The sequence below is a fragment of the Colossoma macropomum genome, unplaced genomic scaffold (assembly GCF_904425465.1).
Source record: "Colossoma macropomum unplaced genomic scaffold, Colossoma_macropomum, whole genome shotgun sequence".
In the NCBI taxonomy this organism is placed as follows: Eukaryota; Metazoa; Chordata; class Actinopteri; order Characiformes; family Serrasalmidae; genus Colossoma; species Colossoma macropomum.
In genome coordinates, this window is record NW_023494809.1 from 17,587,806 (window position 1) to 17,610,958 (window position 23,153).

At 36.1% G+C, this 23,153-nt stretch overlaps 1 protein-coding gene across 3 annotated transcripts in view; it reads left to right on the plus strand.

The window, feature by feature from the left end:
* Positions 1 to 23,153, plus strand: part of mllt10 (MLLT10 histone lysine methyltransferase DOT1L cofactor) — an 84,541-nt gene that overhangs the window by 21,478 nt on the left and 39,910 nt on the right. For 2 of the 3 annotated variants that reach the window (XM_036558782.1, XM_036558784.1), the window contains 6 exons: positions 1,137 to 1,246; positions 3,854 to 3,957; positions 5,047 to 5,140; positions 9,259 to 9,348; positions 14,837 to 14,932; positions 18,524 to 18,830. In XM_036558782.1, coding sequence (XP_036414675.1) covers positions 1,137 to 1,246; positions 3,854 to 3,957; positions 5,047 to 5,140; positions 9,259 to 9,348; positions 14,837 to 14,932; positions 18,524 to 18,830 — 801 coding nt within the window. The remainder of the gene's footprint in view (positions 1 to 1,136; positions 1,247 to 3,853; positions 3,958 to 5,046; positions 5,141 to 9,258; positions 9,349 to 14,836; positions 14,933 to 18,523; positions 18,831 to 23,153) is intronic. The other variant, XM_036558785.1, reaches the window with a different exon arrangement.

A 23,153-nucleotide genomic window follows, 5' to 3' on the forward strand; every position in this document is an offset into this window, starting at 1 on the left:
TAAATGTTTGTACTTGTTGTGCCATAAAGACCTAATCTTTTATTTAACCTATTGATATCTGTATCTGTACCTGTACACAGATCTGTTACATTTTCAAATTTGATTAGATCATTTGGCTAAAAAGAGATTTTTCATCACTAATAATATTAAATGCTATTTGATATTGTAAATAAAAGTGTAAATAATTACCAGCATTTTTCTTTCTCATACAAAATTTAGTTAGACATTAATGAATTTTCTTTCTTTTGCTTTGTTAGTGGTCTCCGAATGCAGTGCTTTCGCAAATAAGCTGCCTATGTTTTTACTTTGCCTGGTAAGCTTGCTGGTTAAATCTGAAGGCATGGAATTTAACTGCGAGTCGTTAGTTAAATGTCAGTGAAGTGATTCAGAAAAGCACAGTCCTCTCACCAGTGTACTCATTGATAGAACTGAAAAATGCGGTATTGTGATGGAATAGAGTGGACTGCTTGGTTTCTTTGAGTGACTTTGCGCCATGACAGACTTATTTAACTTCCTGTTGTGAGAATCCATTTGACTGTGTTCACTTGGTTAATAATATAAGGAGGTATTAATAGAATAGGTTGAAGATTTGGAAGAAGACAAACAAACTATGCATTATTGCACTGTTATATATGATGGCTAGAAAAAGTGAAAATCAGAAGCATTAATAATGTGCCATGCAGTTATTTTTTTGTATGCTTCACTTTAATTTAGGTTGAAAATTGTCTGTGAAAGAATTATGTTGGCTGAATAAATGAATCAATACTGCTTGTTATAAAGTGAATTGTGATTCTCCTTTTGGTGATTGCTTTGGCTGAAAGGTTCAGCACCTTCTACTGCTAAATGATGCTGAAACCCTAGGGTGGGTGGTAAGGGGTAATATTGTTTTGATGAAATGTTTGAAAATGTCATTTTGTGAAGGCCTGCTACAAGTAACACAGCCAGTTTAATTCTAAGAGATAAAGGATAGATTGTAGAAATGGTCATGCCTAAATGAACGTTGACTTTTGTTCAAAAACCCATGCCGATGCCATAAGTGGACCTCAGAGCGAAAAAATCATAAAGTCCAGATGTTTGGACAAAGCTTGTAGCCTTATTCTTGTTGTTTGTATTTATTTATTTATTTATTTTTTTAGGTTGGGCTCATGTGGTTTGTGCCCTTTACATCCCAGAGGTGGAGTTCGCCAATGTTGCCACCATGGAGCCCATCGTATTACAGTCTGTCCCTCATGAACGTTACAATAAGGTAAGTTTTCAGTCGTGTTATATCCTCACTAATCCCAGTTAAGGATGAAATTTCTGTGAGTGTTTTAATGAATCAAGGCATTCACGTAATCGAGCAAGCATACGTTAAATTGGTCAAAATAATGCAGACTGATCTTTTTTTTTTTTCTTTTCTTTCTTTCTTTCTATTTCTTTTTTCCTTTTCTTTCTTTCTTTCTTTCTTTCTTTCTTTCTTTTTCTTTCCTTTTTCTTTTCTTTCTTTTTCTTTCCTTTTTTTTTCTTTCTTTCTTTCTTTCTTTCTTTCTTTCTTTCTTTCTTTTTCTTTTTTCTTTTCTTTTCTTTCTTTCTTTCTTTCTGCCTTTCTTACCTGCCTGCCTTCCTTTCCATGTCACATTATTGATTCAACAATGTTTTAATTGATAGCAAGATTAATTTGTAGGGCTGCCCAAATTATTTGAATTCTTAGAAATTTATTTGTTACATTTGTATTTGTTTTGGGGGATGGGGTGTAGAAAGTGACAGATGCTTTTTTTCTCTTTTAATGTCTCGTCTTGCATTATTTCAAGAAAAAATAAATACATTTTAAAAAGTAGTTCACTTACATGCTCACCAAATGCCTTCTCTTCATAAATAGGCTACTCTCGTAAACTTAAAGAGCTCAGTGTAGTTCAGTTTATGTTGGCTGCCTAGATGCGTTGTCAACCAAAGAAGGTATGCATTAGTCTGCTTTAACTGTGGTTCATTACTTACCAGGAACACAAGAATGTCAGAGATTTTCTGCTATGTGATATTTCTTTAAATTTTGTCTTTGTTTTCTTTGGTTCATAAGAGTTGCTTTTGCCTGAGCAGTTGCTTATTGCTGGTACTTTGCATAAAGTTGAAGCCAGCCCAACTTTTCTTGCTGCACCACGAGCCATTTTCGCGCTGCTTGCTATCCCACAATCCCCTGTGCATGTTTTGCTATACGTTGTTGAAAATCAGTGGGCTTGACTTTTCGGATGATGAATTTGCGTGCGGTGGATACATACTGTTATCTCTATTGTTTACTTGTCTTTTTCTTAGATTTTTCCCCTTTTTCCATTAGTGCCACCTAGCAGTGAGCTCCCACACCATCTGTCACTGACCCCTCTAAAGCATAAATGGGTGCAATGTGTTTATTTGGCTGTTGAGATGTGGAATAGAAATCTTTTAGATACCAGCATCATTTTCTTAATACTGTGGTATATCTTATTACTGTTTTACCCACAAAAATTGTACCTTAAACTATGTTAAATTGGGTAAGGCCTTTACCTAATAAATGGTACATGGTAAAGTTAACAAATAAGTACAGTGATCCTTACTGGTATCTGGCTCAACTCCATCACGTAACAGCTTCAGATAGGAATATCAGCTTTTTTCCTCCTTTTCTTTTCTAATTAAACTATTTTGCACCAGTTTTAAACACTACAGCAGAAACAGCAGATCTGTTTATATCAACAAAGTTTTTACAGCTGTATCAGAGAAGATTCTCCTTTGCATACTGTTAGTACAGAGCAGGAGCTGCTCTGAAACTACAGCACCAACAAGATCTTTAGTAACTTTAGTAAGTTATTATTTCAAATATAGTTTAGAAAGCTACAGTGGGAGTGATTTGACTGAATCTCTGTGGAGTCAACGACAGGTCAGGAAATACTTGTATTTTGACAAATATGCGTCTAGTCAACATGCATCTTTTGACGAAAAGGTCATCTAGTGCAGCCAGTGTGAACTGAGTCATGTTTTAAAATGGAAACTGTTACATCAGATTTGACGACTAAAAGATTGCCTAAAGGGTTTTAAGAGTGTTTGAGGATAAATAAAAATTATCTTAGTCTTTGAATGACTCATTAGTATTTATGAATAAGTACTCAAAACCTGTAAAGTGGTTGGGGCGTAATCGCATATGCAATATGTATCAATAAATTGCAGTTCTCTTTTTCATGCAGCCTTAAATTGTTTAATCAGTTTTATAAATAATCATTTTTATCACTTTTCTTTTAATAAACATGTTTTCCATGTATGTTAAAGGTTTTAATCACTTATTCATTGTTTTTGTTTTCTGTCTGAAATAATTGTACTGAGTGCCAAGTTTTTGTGCGTTTGTGGAAGCCCACTGAAAGTGAAGCTGTGCAACCTTTGCTGCGGTTAAGGTAGAACGTCATGCTTAAATAATTTCACTGCGTTTGAAAAGCACTATCGTTTATTTTTTTTTCCTGTGGATTCCACTCAGTGTGATTTGATGAAGTAAATATAAATCATTTGGCGGTATGTGACACTGTGTCTGATTTGGAAGGCAACCAAGGGGGCCAGGTTTAATCTCATGCTTGAAATAGTTGAGTATTCAATCTGTGATGAAATGGTTTCACCCCCCGTCTGTAATTGAGTCTTCATTGTGAGCCAATTTAAAGCAACATGGTTATTACGCGCCTGATAATCAGGGTACTAGAAAGACTGTTTTTACAGAGACTTGTTAAATTGGCAGTGTCTTCAGATTAAACGAGCCGCGCCTCGTAATGTATATATCATATCAGCGACTTTTCACGGCAGTGAAATTTCAGTATAAAGGTAGTGTCGTCTGTTGCTTAGAGTATTTGTTTTTTTTGTCTCGTAGACATGCTACATCTGTGAGGAGCAAGGCCGGGAGAGCAAAGCGGCCACTGGAGCCTGCATGGCCTGCAACAAACATGGCTGCCGCCAAGCTTTCCATGTCACATGGTGGGTTAGAGAACGTAGATCATTTCACAGAAATTAATTTACTTTAATATTTGCACACATCTGTATGTATATACAGTCATACGCAGACATTTTCATGCCCCTGGTCAAATGACATTTTGCTGATTTTCTAAGTGAAAATAAGTTAATGCGCTCTTTACAGAGAACACAGTTCTGCACATTTTTTGCTGAATTTAACATAGTAAAATAAATTGTGACCTGTCCAGAGGTTGGGGCACAAAATTTATGTTTAATTTTTTTTTTTACAAAATGTGAAATTCAGCAAATGAATAGAAATTATGTACTAAATATAAAGAAAATGCCATGTTTAAGTTTGTTCTCTGAAGAGAATGTGTTAACTTTTTTCCCCCATTTAGAAAATTGACAAAACATAGTTTGCCCAGGGGTATTCAAAGTTTGCGTGCAAGTGTGTGTGTGTGTGTGTGTAAAAATACGTGCATGTCACATATATCACATATATATGTACATATTACTGTCTGAACAAAACCTTGTATGTCCATTTTTACTGGGTTTTTTTTTCGTAATTTGAAGGTACCAGCTGCCATTTTCATATATATGCACACACATGCGTGCACACACACACACACACACACATACATACATACATACATACCTACATATACATATAATTGTACACTGAAATTATTTATATTTCTACCGTGGAAATTTTTTATAATAATTATTATAAAAAAAATAATTATATAATTTTAAATCCCCAGCTGCCCTTTGCATTGTTTGAAAATTTCATGATGTTTGGAACAATATAAATGGTCTAAAATTACTTGGAATAAAATCTTTTTATATTAAATTAAAATTTTCTCTTGTAAATTTAACATTTTTTAGATGTAAAGTTTTGTATATGTGTATATATCTTCACTGGATATAGAATCTGTTTTTTCTTTTTGATTAGGGCAGTTTTGTGCATTTTTTGTGCACAGTCAAATTGTAATATTAAAAATTAACTAATTACATTTTTTTTATTTGCAAAGTAGACTTGCAACTGAATCCACAAACCGTGTGTAGAGTTAATTTCCTTCTCAAATAAAAGTTCTCTTTTCTTGTTATCTACAGTGCTCAGTTTGCTGGGTTGCTGTGTGAAGAACAAGGCTCAGATGCTGATAATGTGAAATACTGTGGATACTGCAAGTACCATTACAGCAAACTGGTAAGCTTCTGCTTTTCGGAAACACTGCTTAAGCTTAATATTATTTGATTTTTTTGTTTTTTTAACTGTTAAGAGGATGAAAATTCCATTTCAAGAATTTCCAGAGTGGCCTGAGGGTGTAAGTGCCTATGATCTCATTAGATGTTGGGTTTATATATATATATATATATATATATATATATATATATATATATATATATATATATATATATATATATATATATATATATATATATTATATTATATTTTGGAAACTGGTTTGGTTTGTGACCTATTTTTATTCACTCACATTATTATGAACTCCTCATGGGGATTACAGTAGGTAAACATCTATCTTAAATGACTTTTTTCCTGGTTTGTTTAATCAAGTACGATTTACAGTTCTTACATTACATTATATTGAACTGAGGACTGTGATTAAAGTCAGCACTGTGACAGATACCGTCCCCTCCCCAAACGTTATTTTTCAGGATGATGCTGGTTCCGTTACAGCACCAAGCCAGTGTGCCTTACATTAAACTTGCTGTTGTCTTCACTCAGGTAGCATAAGGTGGCAGTAACCTGTACAAACACAATGTATGTTGGGCTGTTTACAGACGTTTGGCCTGGAAAACCACTCATTTCTTAAATGACCTGCACTCTCCCTTCAGTTACAGCTGCTGAAAGCTGAGTTGTGGCGTAATCAACCACACACGCACATTACCCCATCTCTGTCCCTCACAACCCCTGTAACCCCTTAATCTCACTGACAATCAGCAGCAACTCTTTGAACCTTTGTGTGGAACTCTCCTCTCTCCGTCATTACCCCTTCACCCTCCCCTAATCCCTCAGTCCGAGAGAGATCTGGAGTTCCAGGAGGTTGCAGGGAAGGTCCAGTGACCGGCAGTGTTCCTTCCTTCCTCTCTCCTGTGTCGGTGTGTTCGTACATTTTCTGGACTTTGTAAGAAAAACAGACAAACAGGGTTAAAATGGTCCTGATCTTGTAAAGTGCTTTTTTACAATGTTTCATTTTTTAAAACTGAAATAGTAAAACCAGTTCTTGTTGATTCCTGAGTTTAAATTTGTGGTTACAAATTTCTTATTACATACAGATATTTCTATTTGTGTTCGATATATATATATATGTATAAATATATATATATGTAATGTGTATGTATGTGTGTGTGTGTGTGTGTATGTGTGTATATATATATATATATATATATATATATATATATATACTCATAATATACATATATATAATAATACACACACACACATATATATTATACATTATATATATTAAAACATATACATACTTATTAAAACACGTCCTCAAATTGTATTTAAACAAGTATGTGTGTTATGGGTGTGTGTCGACCCCTGAGCTGCAGTGGGTTTTAGAGCTGCAGCCCCCCACTGCTTCACAGATCTGTGCTGTGTGTGTGTGTGTGTGTGTGTGTGTGTGTGTGTGTGTGTGTGTGTGTGTCCATCCTTCCCAACAAAGGCCTCTCTCAGACTGCAGTCCTCCACAGGTCCTGAGAGAGAGGCTGGAGGCGGAGCTAAAGGCCTAGTGAAGGATTTGAGTGGAGATGGAGGGGTAGCACTTTTTTGTTGTTGTTTTTGTGTATTTAGATCTTTCCATGCAGTCAAAACAAATTGTTTGTGGCAAATAGTCTCCTTTCCACTTTTTCATTGTATTTCAGTATATTCCTGAAACTTAGGGCTGAAAGATGATGAAATTTAGAGGGTTGAAAGTTTAGTTAGAAATCAAATGTTGATCACAGTGAGCATTCAATTTTTGAAAAAGGGGACGAGACCATTATTATTTTTACCTTAATACTTTTTCCTCCCCTGAAATGAAACCATTATAGTTTTTCAACCTGTAATTAATGTTTCTATAATGTTACTTTTAGCCTACTGCACTGTTACTGTTAAATACCGTTTCTCCGAATGGAATTGTTCAGTGTTTTTGAAACAAAGGTAGAAAACATCACAAATGGAACCAAAAGGGAACTGAAAGGGAAAAGGGAGATAGATACTTGTCGAGTATTTACACCTCTTGTATAAGTGGTACATCAGTGTAGATGTATAAAGGCTTTTTATCAATGTTTTGTGCTGTTATAGTATCTGTAAAAACAAATGAAAAGCACTGTGAGTAGACCGAGCATGGCGTGACATTTCTACAGATGTACCTCGTCTCTGTGTCATTTTAATGGATTGTCTCACATTAATAGATCTATAGTTCTCTACTAACCCCTGACTTCTCCATGTAGGCCTTTGTTTCAGTGGGCTGCTGCTACACAAAGACTATTTTGTATGAAATAAGCTTTTTTTGTACATCTGCTGTTTATGAAGGAAGTTACATGTTTTGTTCACTCTGCATGCATTTCACACGCGCACATTTTCATCTTCGACTATTCTGTGGGAGAACATGGTAGAGCTGTCATGATTAATCAGCTGATCTCGATATTAGAAATAATTCATTAAAATGTGCCTTCTTGATTAATCAGCAGTGATTAATTGGCAGTTTGCATGAGTTTAAGTCTTCTGCTTTCTCTTGCAATCCCAATTTGCAGGCGTTTTTTGACAAAGCGTTTTTTTCCCTTTTTATTTTTTTTAAATAAAGTCTTTTTACAGTTTACAGTACACTTTTAGTTTTTTTCCACTAAATTGTTCTGAAATCTATGAAACGCTCTGCATGGTTTGTTTAGTTAAACTTGATTATCAAAATCGGTAGAGCGCTTGGTTTCTAGTATTGTCAGTCATGTCGACTTGTTAGCTATAATGTCAGTTCTGTAGGTTCTTATGAGGTGTCCAAAAAATTCTATTTTCAGTTTTTTACTGAATGAATTTTATAGTATTTGAATACTCTAATACAATTAGGTGGTACCACCACGTCTACTCTGTGCACATTTTTGCACTTGTTGAAATATGCGACCTAATTCCGTTGTCTGTATATTTCAGGACAATGTCTAGTGTTTTTAAAGGTGCTTCTTCATAAGTTTTGACCCCTGACATACCACCATTTACTGTTTCACTAATGTTCTAAGTATTTTAACATGACATGTAGGATAGCAACTTCTTATTCTTACAGTTTTGCATTTTGTATCGATTATAGTAATACAAATTAGGGATGGGTCAATATGGAAACTGTGGGACAATATCTGATATTTTTGATGTATACATATGCAGATGCTGATGCCCACACACAAATGTTTTAGACTGTAAAACATCTACCTGGATTAGGATTACAGAGCAATCGAACAATTATTTTTGTAGAGTTACAAATGCTGTAAATGAATAAAATACAGATATTTTAGTGTGGTAACCAAATGTCGCCTTAACATTCTACTCTATGCTTTAAATGAGCAGTAAATAAGGGCTCTGGTATCGGTTTGAAGTATCAGTTATGTCCAAACATCTGTTGGATGGAAATATTTTTTGAAGCACAGATCTGCTGATAGCGATATGATTCCGATATCATTGTGCATCCCTAATGGAGATGTCATATTTTAGCAGAAAGTCTTATGCTTCAGTGGTCTGGTGAGTTGTGCCAATAGTTGACATTCAAACAGTTTGCAGACATTGCTTCAGTTGTCATATTCTTGCATTCACTGTTTTCTGACAGTTTGGCAGTCAAGTGTGTGTAGATAAATACAGCTAGAAGAAATCTGCTGTGGCATTGATTCATGGTTTGTGCAAGCTTTGGCAGCCAAGAGGTTTGATTATATGCGAATATGCAAATTACCGCATCCTACTGCACATTCAAGTAGCACTTTCGGCACCCAGAGTAGATGTATATTTATTTTTTTCTTTAATTCGCCTTGACAGCTGCAGTACATACAAGCATTAATTCACTGCTGAATGTGAAAATAGGAGAAGAAAAACTTTAATGTAAATAAATCAGGGAAAATATTAGAAATCTGATCTATTAATATTTAAATTTGCTTGACAAGTAGTTGCGTTGTCTGTGTTTGGTGGTTTTGACGATGTTTGATTTCAAAACATAGCAGTTATTTACCTTTTTTGATTGTCTTTTTTTATTAGTTTGTCACAGTAAGGCCTTTTTTCTTGCTAGACAGCAGAAAAGACACGTATTTTATATAGTAACTCGAAGTTCCTCTTTCACCTTTTAGAGAAGGAGCAAAGGCCGTGGTAGTAGGGCTCAAAGCTTAAGTGATTCTTCCTCTCACTCTTTGGATAAACACCATGACAAGGAGAAGAAGGTAAGGCAGCTTCCACATCTACCTTCCTTCGTGCCATGTGTGAGTGATATGCCCTTTCTTTGCACGTTCAGCCTATGAGGTGGACAGTAATTAACTCAAAATATGCATTGTCGTGATTTAGTTTTATGTAAATTGAGCAAACCTCGGTCATTTTGTTCTTAGAACATTGCTCTCGCTTTTCAGCTAAGCTAAGAAGAATAGAATTTCTCATGCGAAGTGATTAGTGCTTTGGCAATGCAAGGAATGGTCATTATAAAGAATGCTTTATTCGCGGAAAATAATCAGTCGTGCTCATTAGCTATGTCGAATTTGTTTAATCAGTATTTACAGGTAGTGTAATCATTAGTTCTGGCAATTTTTAACCCTGCCATACAGAATGGAACATTATCAACCGCATTTCACCTTCTGACTTCCGACCTAATTAGATTAAGCATCGGTAACATCATTTATTAATACCTATTTGTTTAATACTAATGCATGCAAATTGCCTTTTCCCCACTTACATATAAAAATTAGAATACAGCTATAACATCAGTCCTCATAGTGTGAAATGTGTGGAAGAGCATATCATGTCTATCCAACGTCATACATCTCTGATCATACTCTGCCTGTCCCTAGCATCTATCACTGGCCTCATATATTAAACCAAGTAAAGAAGTCATTTTATTTTTTAAGATTATATAGCTGAATGATTGAACATACCATTATGTCACAACCAAAACAGTCATAACACTACCGGAACTTTATTAAATGATTCTGTAATGACTGTTTTGGTAGTGACAATTTTAGCTAATTTTGAACGTAACTTTAAGGCACTAGCCAGTACTTGACTAGCAAACACAGCCTTGAACTCCTTTACGAACATGAAATCTTAATATTTTTTATAAAAACACAAATGTTTGCTTAATTTTAGAAAATGTGTATTTCAGTAGTGACTTTTCTTAATGTTGCATCCTGATTTTCTAATTTTGGGACACACGTCAAAACAATGGGATTTGACTGCTCACCATGTGGCCATGACAGGGATGCAGTCTCTCTTTCTGCTCTAAAACGCAGGGGTGTAGCAAGGACAAGGTTCCGTCTATGGACGAAAACTTTTTTTGATTCGGTACTGACATGAAAACATGGGACGGCATCTTTTGACTGCATTTTGTTAATTAAAAATTAAATCTATGATAAGTCTTTCCACTTCTTATTAAAAGAAATCAAAAAGAAGATCTGTTTAAAAAAAGAAGTAAGTACTATTTTCATAAGTTAGGGTTTGGGACAGACACCTCCCAATACAAAGTACCCTATAAATGATATTTGTATATGTTTAGCTTATTACCATCTCAATGCCTTGGATTTAAATAGACCATAACAATCCTTGTGAATATCTATGATCTGATTACTTAATTGTTTTTTTTTTGTTTTTTTTTAAAGATTTTTTTTCCCACTCTAAGACTGCAGTTTGAGTTAATTCAGTAGAATGGTCTTGCGTATAGTATGCAAAAGTTTGAAAAAGTTGTCAAATGGTGTTAATTTTCTAAGTGAAAATAAGTTAACACATCCTCTACATTTAATTAACACACACATATACACACGCATATATATGCATATATATGTATATGTGTGTGTGTGTGGTGCACTAAAATTTGAAGTAAAATGTCATGTTTTACATTTGTTCGCTGTAGAGGATGTGCTAACTTATTTTCACTTACAAAATCAATAAATTACCTGGAAAGAAAGTGGAATTCCATTGTTCTTTAAATGCATCTTTAGAAGAGAGAGTTTGAGTCAGTGTGAGGCTTTGGCACCCATGGCCTGAAGATAAACTTCTTATCATCACTTCCAGTCTGGCTTTAGCTTTTTAACAAATAGCACATGTAAACACAACATTCTTGCATGTTTCTAGTTTTGGTGGCTTACAACGAGATGCAGTAATACAGTATTACAGTTGTGTACAAAAGTTTGTATGCCCCTGGTCACATGACAGGTTGATTTTCATAGTGAAGATAACACATGCTTTACAGAGAACAGTTCTTCATAGTAACTGTTAACTATATGGTGGGGGGGGACATAATGTGGCGTGTGGAAACGTTATAGCACATTTTATATTGTATGTTTTAGAAAACAGGTAAAAAAAAAAGCTCTTAAATTGGCAGGAAAAATACCATATTTAAGTTTGCTCTTTGTAAAGGATATTTGAACTTTTTTAACTTAGAAAATCAACAAAACATCTAAAATGAAAAAGGATGCTCAAACTTTTGCATGTGTGTAATTTTTTACTGAGTAAGAAGAGTTTGCAGTGGTTTTTAACACCAAAACGTGAGTTTGACGCACTCTTTGTTGGAGGAGCAGACCACATAATGCAGGTTAAAGACAGACTAATTATCAGAGAGCATTTATGATCTATTTTTTAAAGCCAAATGTACTCTAATATTCGACCCTTTATCTGTTGAGATGGTGTAGAGTAGGGTGGTGAGGTGGGTGGGAGCGGTGTTCTTAAACTGCTCGTTGTGGAGTACTCCGCACTCTGCCCTGGCTATTGTTACCGCGCCTGATTTGCATTAGCAAAGGGGGCCCATCCCCCCTTCTCCACATTCCGGGGTCAAAGGTTGTGGGGCTCAGATGTATACCTAGCTAATTCCAAACCCCGGGGCCAAACAACAATAGAGACTAAAAGCTTCTCAATTTGCAGGCAGTTCAGATGTGCTATGAGAGGCGGCCGAGAGTGGCATCTGGGAATAAAATGCACCCCCCCTCGCCACATCACCTGCCCCACCCCCACATATTTACAATTCTGATCATTTTTAGCTTATTTGTGGATTTGTTTTTGGTATGATTTCTGTATTATGGATGAGGTTTTTTTTGTTTTGTTTTTTTTTTCCATTTTGCAATTTCTTAAATGCAGAATTTTAATGCAGCACCTCTGGCTAAAGTAAGAACAGTGTCTGTTCAACTTAACATTCTTTGAATTTCAGCAGTCTGCTATAAGCATTGATAAATGATGGTAATTATGTTTGCCCTGTGTGTTCGGTTCCTCTGAGCCAAATATCCATCTTCGCACTATGGGGACATACTGTCTAGTTTGGTAACATCTTGGGCAGTGCACCTGGGCTTGTTAGAAAGAATTGAATAAGCAAAGATTGAATGCAGAGACCTGTATCATACATTTTTGTTGCATTGATTTTTTTTTCCCCCCTTGAGGTCTACCTCTGACGTTTGGGTCATTTTATGTAACAAAACAGTCATAAATAATTTTTACACAACCGTTTTCCAACCTCCCTCTATCCTTTAGATTTGAACAGTATGCAAGTATTTCTGTTGGTCCATTTGTGAGGAAATTTTCACAAAAGACAGCTGTTGTGTATGAGAGAGGGGTTTTAAGAAGTCTGTCTGTCTTCCTTTCTTCCTTTATTTATTTATGCATTTATTTTTGGAATAGTGGCAATGTGTAAATCATGTCTGTGTCTCTTCTGATTGGCTGCCCTGTATTGTGCATCATTCAAAAAGCAGATTGAAATGAAACTTCATCATTATTGGCTGGGACCAACCTGCTGTAGACTGAATAGATGGATGTATGTAAATATGCTGTTTTTTTGTGACATCATGAAACCAGTGCATTCAAAACTGTGACTGTTTTTGCAGGTGAACTGTAGTAACTGAGGAGTGAACGATACTTTTTGACTGTCAGTGTTTACATAGTGCGTTATTTATTTATTTATTTTTTTTAAGAAAGTGAGTAAAATTCTGTTTTTGTGAAATGGGCCCATAAATGTTTTTTTTGCCATTAACTTACATAAAAGCTATCATATAATAAATTATTTTTCAACGCAAATTCTATTTTTACATTTTGACATGCATTAAATACAAACATATACATAATGAAGCTGTTATGTGCTTTTACAATACATGTTTCCTTTTTATGATCGAAGGATAAGTCACAGGTTATTGGACTTTTCCTTCTATATAGGTAAATAAGTAACTGTGCTAGGTGTTTTTCACTCACTTTTTTTTTTAGGGATTTCAAGGTTTTGTTTGTTTAGATGTTATTTTTTTTTAAAAGGAATGTGACATCTGTAATTCTTTTATTGTAAGAAATTCTAAGTGGCAGAGAGGAAATAGCTGCTCATTATCCTTTTTATCCAATGGCTTTGGGCCTGAGGGCTTCCGGAATTGTTCTTGCCACTTGTGCAGGAGAGAGGTATAAACTGTTATCACCTTATCAATTCCTCCAGAATAATTGACAGTTGTAACAGAGGGGGTAGTTGGGTGAGGGAAAGGAAGGAAAGAGAGGAAAAAAAAGAAAGGATGGCCGCTTATGTGTCGCTCCTGTGGGAAATGTGTAAATATGCTTTCAGAGTCTTTCAGGATCACTGCATATTTTCACAGTTCTTCATTTAGGATCAGAAGGCGGGGAGGTTGGAGGTGTGCGGTTGGAGCAGGAGGTGTAAATTTGTTCGCGCTCCCTCTTCTCGGGTGAAAATAGAGCTATATGGTGCGTGTCACCAACCTTGGGTGTAAATTGAGCTGCTGTAGACCGTGTTTAGGTTTTGCCTTTGGACGAAACCTTCCACGTCCTAAAGGAACAATATTATTTATTTAATTCATCTTTAAAGGGCCCGTATTCTACATTTTTTGTATTTGATTTTTCCTTGTTGGTTCCCTTATAACATTTCTTTGGGTTTTGTAACAATAAAAGTCATTGTCATTTTTAAAGCATTTTAACTCATCTTTATCCATTAGAATTAAACAGATTTTAAGATTTATATATCCTTGCTGTAGTGACAAAACCTCCAGGATAATAATCTCCAAAAATTTTCTTAACTTTGAATGGAATGTTTTTTTTCCACGAGTAATTTTGAGACATTTTGTTGTGCCGTTCATCATGAAATTTTAACTCTGTGTAAAGGGCAGCTGGCATTTCCAGATTCTTTAAAAAAATGGATATACAAGGTTTTGTTCTGACGATGTCAATATATACATTACTTCCATTGTGATTGGCTGCCCCTTTGTTGCTGTGTAGGCCTGTATGTGTAAATGCTTATTTTTGTGACATCACAAAAACAGTGAATTCACAGCGTACTGGTTTTGTAGTTAGGTTTTCTGTATATGAACTGTATGGACTGGGGAGTGAATGGTACACTTTGACAATATTTACGTACTACATTAAACTCTTTTATATGGGTAAGTTGTTCTGTGATGGGGGCACTTTAAAAGAGCCATCTTTCCCTCTGGTGGTGTTAAGCAGGTGAGGTGATGTCCCTGCCTGACATGAATGCATGCAGTGTTGACCTGTTTAGGCAGACGCACATTGGTGACTTCTTTTTTGTCTCCTTAAGTGGTCGTCTTGTGCCTTCATGTTTTTAGAAACGTGTAATGCAGGGAAGATCCTTCCCCTGAAATCTGTATCATTGTGTTTCTCGCACAGATATTGAAACAATTTCTTTTATTTTTTCCTCATTCATTCATTTTTCCTTGTTGTTTTCTTTTTTCGTCGCTACAGAAACATAAAGAGCGAGACCGCCACAAACCAAAGCACAAAAAGTCTTTGGAGCTCTCTCCTTCATTGGTTCCAGCACTGATGGTGACCTCAGAGAAGGTGAGTTCACTCACGCAGTCGTGTGCAAATGTTTGGGCGCTCCGATCAAGTGACAGTAAGTTAACACATCCTCTACAGAGAACACACTTCTGCACATTTTAAGACACAATTACTGTTTATTTGCTGAATTTTACAAATTGGAAAAAATGTTGCCTGTGCAAAAGGCACATTTTGAATTTTTTGTTTTCCAATTTGTTAAACTCAAATAAACACAGATAAAAAACTAAGTAAGCCGTAGTCCACAACAAAACAGGAAAATTCAACACCAGAGTCTTTTCAGTGCTTGTCAGGGTTGTACTGTCTAAGGAATCTGATTGTATTAACATTTCACTCTTGATAGACTCTAGTGTTGCTCTTATGGCACAAGCTGCTTCTTGTAACAGTAGACGAGCAATAGCGAAACATATGATTTTAGCACATTAACTGCAGTAATTCAGACTGGCATGTGATTAGACTAGTAAATCATGAAGTGTAGATCAGGTAAGGTTTTCTTTTATTACTCCTATGGCGATACATGTAGATGTCAACCGTCTTTATTTTCATGCATCATAATGGGTATGGTAATGCATTTTATCAAGACTATAAGCATGGGCAAGATTTGGATTTTATACCGTGATAGGCTAGTAAAGGTTAATAGAAACAATAGGTAGGTAGCTGAGCGCTTGTATCGCTGCCAAATTTCTGACCAACGAAAGAACACAAACACACTAGTCTGTAATTTGGTGCCCTTCAATTGTTGCAGTGTGAAACCAACCAAAAAAAGTGAAGAGAGAGAGTGGACTGTTTTCCACTGTAGGGCTGAACGGTTCTCAACGCAGAAAGTAACCATTCTAATGACATTGCCACACAGGGCACAATTCGACACTGAACACTTACAAACTGTGCTCAGCACATTTTTTTTTCTACGTGGTTACTTAACCATGCTCGGGGCCACAGACCCTTTTGGCCCCGAGCCTAGACGCAATGACATGGCTATTTGCTGATTGGTTACCGATACTGATATTGGGTTTCGGACAGATATTGCACTTGTTTACTCATAAAAATTCATGGATACCGACGTTCTGGTATCCAATGGCACCGTGTGACATGAGCCAAGTGTTCGCTGCTGCGTTGATGAACAAACGACTCAAGCTGGCACTGAATCGGCTCACAGAGCAGTTTTACTGACCCCATGACAGTCACACACAAAGCGTTCGGTCACTTTAAACATTCTGCCTTGGTACATTCCCGCTAGACCTACACTGTGTAATTTTTATCCTGTTTTAAACACGCAATCACAACCATTTATTCAATACAGATGGAGTTTGTTAGCATTAGTACACAGTGTGAGTAGCGTTACCATTTTTCAGTGTGTTTGCTCAGTACTCAGTGCGCAGTGTGTTATTTTGAAACTGCTTTATTTGAAATTGTTCATAGACAGAGTTGTTTGTGAAGGTTACATTTCATGTAGCATGGACTGAGCGTTTTTGTACAGTGTGAGTATAAAAATCACAGGCTTTCTCTGTACACAGTGGTCTTTTTTAAACCGGGGTCCACAACTCCTGTCCTGGAGGGCCGGTGTCCGACACAGTTTGGAGATTTCCCTATTCAAACACATCTACTAAACCTTGCAGTTAACAGATACACTTATCTAATCAGGTGTGTTTGAGTAGGTTAATCACCAAAATGTATTGGACACCAGCCTCCCAGGACTGAATTTGTGCTATTTTGGTTTAAACATAGTGTCACCAAAGAACGAGATTTCTAAAATCACACAGTGTATGTTTGACTTTAGAGGACATTCAGCTACAACTCAGCCAGCCAAACAAAAGATTTCAATGTTATAAAGCTCTACACAAGCATCCACTCCCCGAATGTGATTCCTGCTGTCACTGTGCTACAAAGACTGTTATTGAAAGACACAGATGAGGAGCAAAACTGCAGATGTACAGAAAGTGCTTTTCTGACTTGGAACAAAACCCACTTTTCTCCACTGCAACGCTACCCGATCCAAGGTAGTGTTAAATAATAGAACATAGTCAACTGATGCTTCATTTAAAATTAGTTAGATTTTAATGATTTAACTGTTAAGGTACACTCTTAAAAAAATGGTTCTTCAAGGGTTCTTTAGTAAAGAAAATGGTTCTAAGTAGAACCATGGACACTCAAAGAACACTTTGCATGATTAAAGGGCTCTTTGCATCATGAAAGTGTTTTTCAGATTGATGGAGAATGTGCTGTAAATGGTTCTGTATAGAACCTTTTTGAAAATAAGAACCTATTGAAAATGTATAGCATTAAAGGGGTTCTGCAATTGTTGTGATGACAAGCTTAACAATAGAAGAACCCTTTTTGGTGATTTATATAGAACCTATATAGAAAGAATTTATACATCAAACTTGTACTGACACTGAAAAGTTAGTATTAATGCATCGCTAGTCCAACTGCATCTTGCCAAAACCTGTTATATAAGTTCAGTTTGCATACATGGTCATTAAATAAATGAAAACTGCTGAATGTTAAATGTTACATGTTAAATGAGAGGAACTAGTTAGCATTAGCTTAGCTGGCATGCTACCAGCTCTTCTCACCACCGAACTGGTGCAGTTCTGAATATCAGAAGCTACATTTACGCAAGTTTAGATGCTATTGACGGAAATCTGACGAAGCAAAATTGAGTGGCTAGTGTTGGAGGGACAGAAAGCTGAAATTCAGCCTGTTCCTTTTGGATTTGGATATGAAGCCTCCTAGCTAGGCTAATGCTTGCAGGCTCCTCTAGCCTAGTTAGCTTATCTTGTGGCCTATAGATCCAAATACCACAGATTCCTTCTACTCTGTTGTTACAAGTGTAGATGATAAAAACTCTTTTCAGAAACCCAAAATCAGGCCTATTTTACAGTGTTTTGGTCTGTAGCTGTAGCTAATGCTGGTTAGCAGGCTAAAGTTTCCACCCACAGTAGTACAGACTTGGTTTCAGCTCATTGATGCTCATATAACACTTCTTTGAAGGATAAAGATTCTGAGAGCAGAAAACTGAGTGACTGGTGTTGGAGTGACAGCTAGAATCGATCATTTGCACCAGTGTGGAACAGCACAGTATGGCTAATTTGAATAGATTTTGTAATAAAAGGAATAGAGGCCAATGTCACAAAAACCCAAGCTGTTGCAGATATTTGCAGATGAGCTAAGTGTGAAATGTCCGCAGCTTCATCTCCGTAGCTATCAATGCTTAAAGTCCTTACTGTAAAGCTAAGCTAGCATTTGGTGTTTCAAGAAAAAGAAAATAAACAACTGGACATTGAGGTTTTAGCATGATGTCTGATCATGTATAACAAAAAAAACAGTGGGGAATCCACTTTATTTAGTTAGAAACATGATGTTTCAGTCCACATACAAATCTTTTATTATGTTCATAACTATAAAAAAAAAAGTTTGTTTGAACCATAAAAGCTGTTGCAGGTGTAATGACTCTGCTGTGGCCTGTGAATTTGAAGTGCCTCAGAGATTCCTAATAAGTGAAAAAACCTTTCTGTTGATTTGCGTGTAGAATGTCCTTCATTCTTTTCTCAAGGCAGACCTTCATGTCTTTTCTGTTTTTTCTCCCTCTTTCAGAACTATAACAGCAGCAGCAGCGGCAGTGTGTCCTCCATCTCCTCTTCTCAGAAGCGAATGGACGACGGTGGAGGCCGCTTCACCAATGCCAACTTCCAGGAAGTGCCCTCTCACTCCAGCGGGAGCTCCAAGGATGGCGGCTCCACTGACAGCAAGAGCTCAGAGGGCAAGAGCAAGAAGTCCAGCAGCCACAGCTCCAGCTCTGGCTCCAGGGGCCGCAAATCCAACCCAGCAAAACTTCATGGCCCTGTTGTTACCATCGCAACCTCTTCCACTGCACCATCTTCTACCAGCCCCTTTCAGCAAGGTATGCCTACTGTTTGTGTGGATATTTTATTCTGTTCAAACATGAGGAGTAAACAGGCCACTTGAGGCCACACTTTGCAGAGGCTTTAAAAAGGGTGTCCACACATTTTCTTTTCAGAAGTTTCTCTGTAATTTGATTGAGGTGTAAGCAAAGTCGTTCAGAATGGTTTGATGTGAGAAGGTTAACTGTAGAGAATCTCAGATTTTTTATCTTTATAGTGGTGGTGATAGGAATCGGGGGTCACAATGTCACAATACAAATATAGCCGTTTTATTTACTGTTTAGAATGACCAGTGGACCTTAGTTTTTATAGTAAATTTCGATGGTAAAATAGTGGTATTATTTTTATTAGGTTACTGTGTTACCACGACAGTTTTGAAATGAGTTTAGCCTAATATTTTTACCCTTCATCCATGAATGAATTTTAAAAGTAAAAATATTAGGCTAAACCCATTTCAAAACAGTCATCAAACAATGTCTCAGGCAATCGGTAAAATTCACCTTGAAGTCTGTAGGTCTGTTTCACCATCTAACAGGTTAAAGTCTAAAAAATTAAAGGAATAAAAAACAAAGACATTGTTTTTACATTTGTTCATTTTGTTCTTTGTTGCATACTGTATAACTCATTTTTACGAAGTATCAGGTTGTTTACTTCATATACATGAAAACTGTGAGAAATTTCTGCAAGCGTTGTAACTAGTGTGATCCTGCATTTTCTTTTCTCTTCCAAGCCAGGATCTTCCAAAGTATCTCACTTTATATAAGATACTTTATAAGTGCATCTGATTGTTTGTGAATTGGTTAAGAATCTTCAAGCTAGAACCACAGTGCATCTATTAATCGATCCTTTTTCCCACTTCTATGAATCAGTCAGAGTTACCTTTTATAGCAGTGTTCAGTTTGTATATTCCTGGCTGTAAATTGAAGGATCAGTAATAGTAAGTGATGCCTGCGTGCTGGTGCATGTGACGGTTGATCAAGTGTGTGTGATGCAGTTGGATGGAGTCCAGAGGAGTTGAGAGTGTGTGTGAGATAAGGCCGTCGTCTGGCGGGCTTCTGCCGCCGCTGTAATCTAGAGCAGCGAGGGGCTAAGAGCCGACTGTGCTGTGGGGGGCTCACTTCCCCTCCGCTATCTGTTTGCAGGGAGGACATGGAAACCAAGGTCATGTCTGGAAATCAGGGCAGTAATGAAAGGGCCCAAAGTGTTTTTTTTAAATTCATTTTTCTCTGAGGTCCACTTACTAGGTTTGTATGATGCTCTGTATCAAAAACTCTTGTAATTCTTTTTTACACGATTGTTTTTCCAGCTCAGTTTATCCCTTAGAACAGTGGTTCTCAAACCAGTTCTTAGAGACCTCCAAGCAGTGTACAGTTTTGCTCTATTTATGTGTGTTGAGTTGAGTAAAAGCAAAAATCTGCGGCTTTTTAATTAAATTGACTGTTTTTGTTACTGTGCGTTTACGACTGATATATGGAAATGAGCTCTGATTGGCTGTTCTGTATAGTGCCTCATTTAACCAGTAGTCTGGGCTGAAACACTCCATATAACTTCAGCATGAATGGGTGGAGCTAGCTGCTGTAAGCTGAATAGTGAATAAAATATGTGATTTTCCTGCAAAGTTTAGTGCACAATTTCTTTTTATTTGCTGTTTAACATATTGGAAATAATAAAACATTAAACATAACTTTAGCCCATGCCACATTTTGTTTTATTTTTTCCTAATATGATAAATATAGCAAATAAACTGTAATTATTCAATAAAATGTTGAGGATGTATTAACTTATTTTCTTTTGGAAAATCTACAAAGCTTGCAATTTGACCAAGGGCACCTAAACCTTTGCACATAACTGTACATTGTGTGACTATTAGAAATGGTCCAAAATTAAAAGTACATTATGCTAAGGGATTAGATTTTATTTTCCCTCCTACATAGGTTATGTTACAAGGTTCTGATATGACAACTGTGAACTGCTTTTAAAGATCACATGTATTTTGGCCATTTCTTTTAGCCTTTTGGTCTAATATCTGTCTAATCTGCTTTCTGACCATACATTTATAAGAATATAGTTGTCATGCTACTTTAGACAATGGCTGTGGTGTTTTAGAAGCACACAGTCATCTGATCTTGAATCGTGTTTGTCTGATCTTTATTTACTAATGTTATAGAAAGAATTGATTTCGTTCCAAGACTCAAGACTGCTGAAAGCATCTTTAGGAGGAGCAGAGTATGTGAAGTATATAGAGTATTGAAGTTCCAGTGCTTTTGTTTTGTTATTGTTGACAGCTAGAGCAAAAGCAGATTTTTGTGAACAGTTGAAATTTCTAGGAAGTACATTAAGGAAAACTTTGCTAATAAGTAATCACACCTATATTTGATTATTGGTCAATAACAGGATGGTTTAGTAAATAATAATAGGAAGTTCGTTTAGGACAGTAACTGTGCACGCTGCATTGTGGGACTGTCCTTATTATATTATTGTTAAATGCTTGTCGTTTCCAGCTCTCTGTGAATATATGGATAGTGTTTTTCCAGAATATCCTGTCTTCTGTTTGGGACTTCAAGCTTCTGTATGGCTGGTTCATAATTCCTCCAGTAGTATCCATCCATCTTGTTGCTGGTCGTCCTCTTTTACCTACAACTTTTCCAAGCATAATGGTCTTTTCCATGAATGGGTTCTTCTTAGAAAATGTCCAAATTAAGATTTCAGTTTGGTTATCTGGGCTTTGAGTGAAGGGCGAGGCTTGATTTGTTCGAGTAGCCATTTGTTTGTTGTGATTAGCCATCAAAGAACTCTCAAAAGTTCAAAGACGTCTTTGATTTTCCTGTCTCGCTTGTTTGTCTAGATTTCACATCCATTAGGAACCATAAAGAATGCCATAAGCAGTTCTTATCTGTATTGGTTGTCAAGTAATCTGCCTATTATTTTGATAAGTCAGGTAATTCAAGCTCCAGAAAGGTAAAATAATGCAAATGCACTTTACTGAACGACAATAAACCATGCAGAGCTTTTCAAAGATTTTGAAATACTTTACTGGAAAAAGATAAACTAGGAAACATTTAAAAAGACTTCTGAAATTGAAAGTATATAAAAACACTTTTCTGGCAAAAAATTACACATAAATAAATGCACATAAATAGGTAAATCCATAAGGCTCTGTTTCTTACTGTAAGAGAGCAGTAAAAGAATTGAAAATATGCATTATCGTACAAACCTACACAGATCACTGCCATTTTGAAAATGTAAATTGAGTATTATTATTTATTTATTTATTTATAACTGAGTAATTGAATTTAATCCGTTAACTGTAACAGCCTTACTAAAAATGTAGAAGCGCGCCCTATTCGTGCATAGTTGGCGGAAGCATTTTTTGGTCCACGTGTGAAGAGGCCGTGTAGTGAAATTAGGAAATGAAGCTGCAGTAACTCCATGTTATAAACCTGTCCGTCTGTAAATGATCAGAAAATTAACATCTTCATTACTTATTGATATTTTTCTGTTTTTGTATTGTTGAGTCAAATCTCACCACCAATCTAAAGTCAAAAGCTAAACGTAAGGCTATCATAATTGCAGTTAAACTTTATTGCTCAATTTTAAAAAATAAAATCATTGATTAAAATTTTTGCGTGGTGGGAATTCAGATTTTAAAAAAGCTCCTGCTCTCTCTTACGGCAACTAATGCACACCCATTTAGATGTTGTTTATATATATATTATTCGTTAATATATTTTATCTGAATTCATTTACTTACATATTTATTTGTACTTATTTTATTAATTATAATAATAATAATAATAAAAAAAATGTGTATTTGATAGTTACAATCGTAGAATGCATCTTGAATGCTGCATCTTGGTATATGTTTTTTTTTTCTTTTTATATATGTCCACATGTCAAATAGGTTATGTTTAACGATTTTATACCAGATCAGAAAGGATGTAATTTTATTGATAATGTATTATAGTGCACCTTACACCCTGTGGGTCCAGATAATGGTTTGTGTTGAGGTGTAAAAACTGCAGGATTAAGGCTCTTGAGGCCTGTGCTTAAGTAGCCGCGGTGTAGCGCTAGCCATCTTTGGCCATTGTCCAGTACAGAGCCCCAGCTGCTCTGTGTTACTGTCTGTGCAGCTGCAAATGGCTTGTTGACGCCTGTCTTCACCCTATCGAATTACCTACTCTTGCTTAATGTGTATAGAGATATTACTGTGCACCGTATCTATTAGTATTTAACAGGGCCAGACCTATATGAATCATCTGGTACTGATTTTAAGAAGCAAAAAATTCAGATATCCAGTATCAACAATTTTACATGATCAAAAA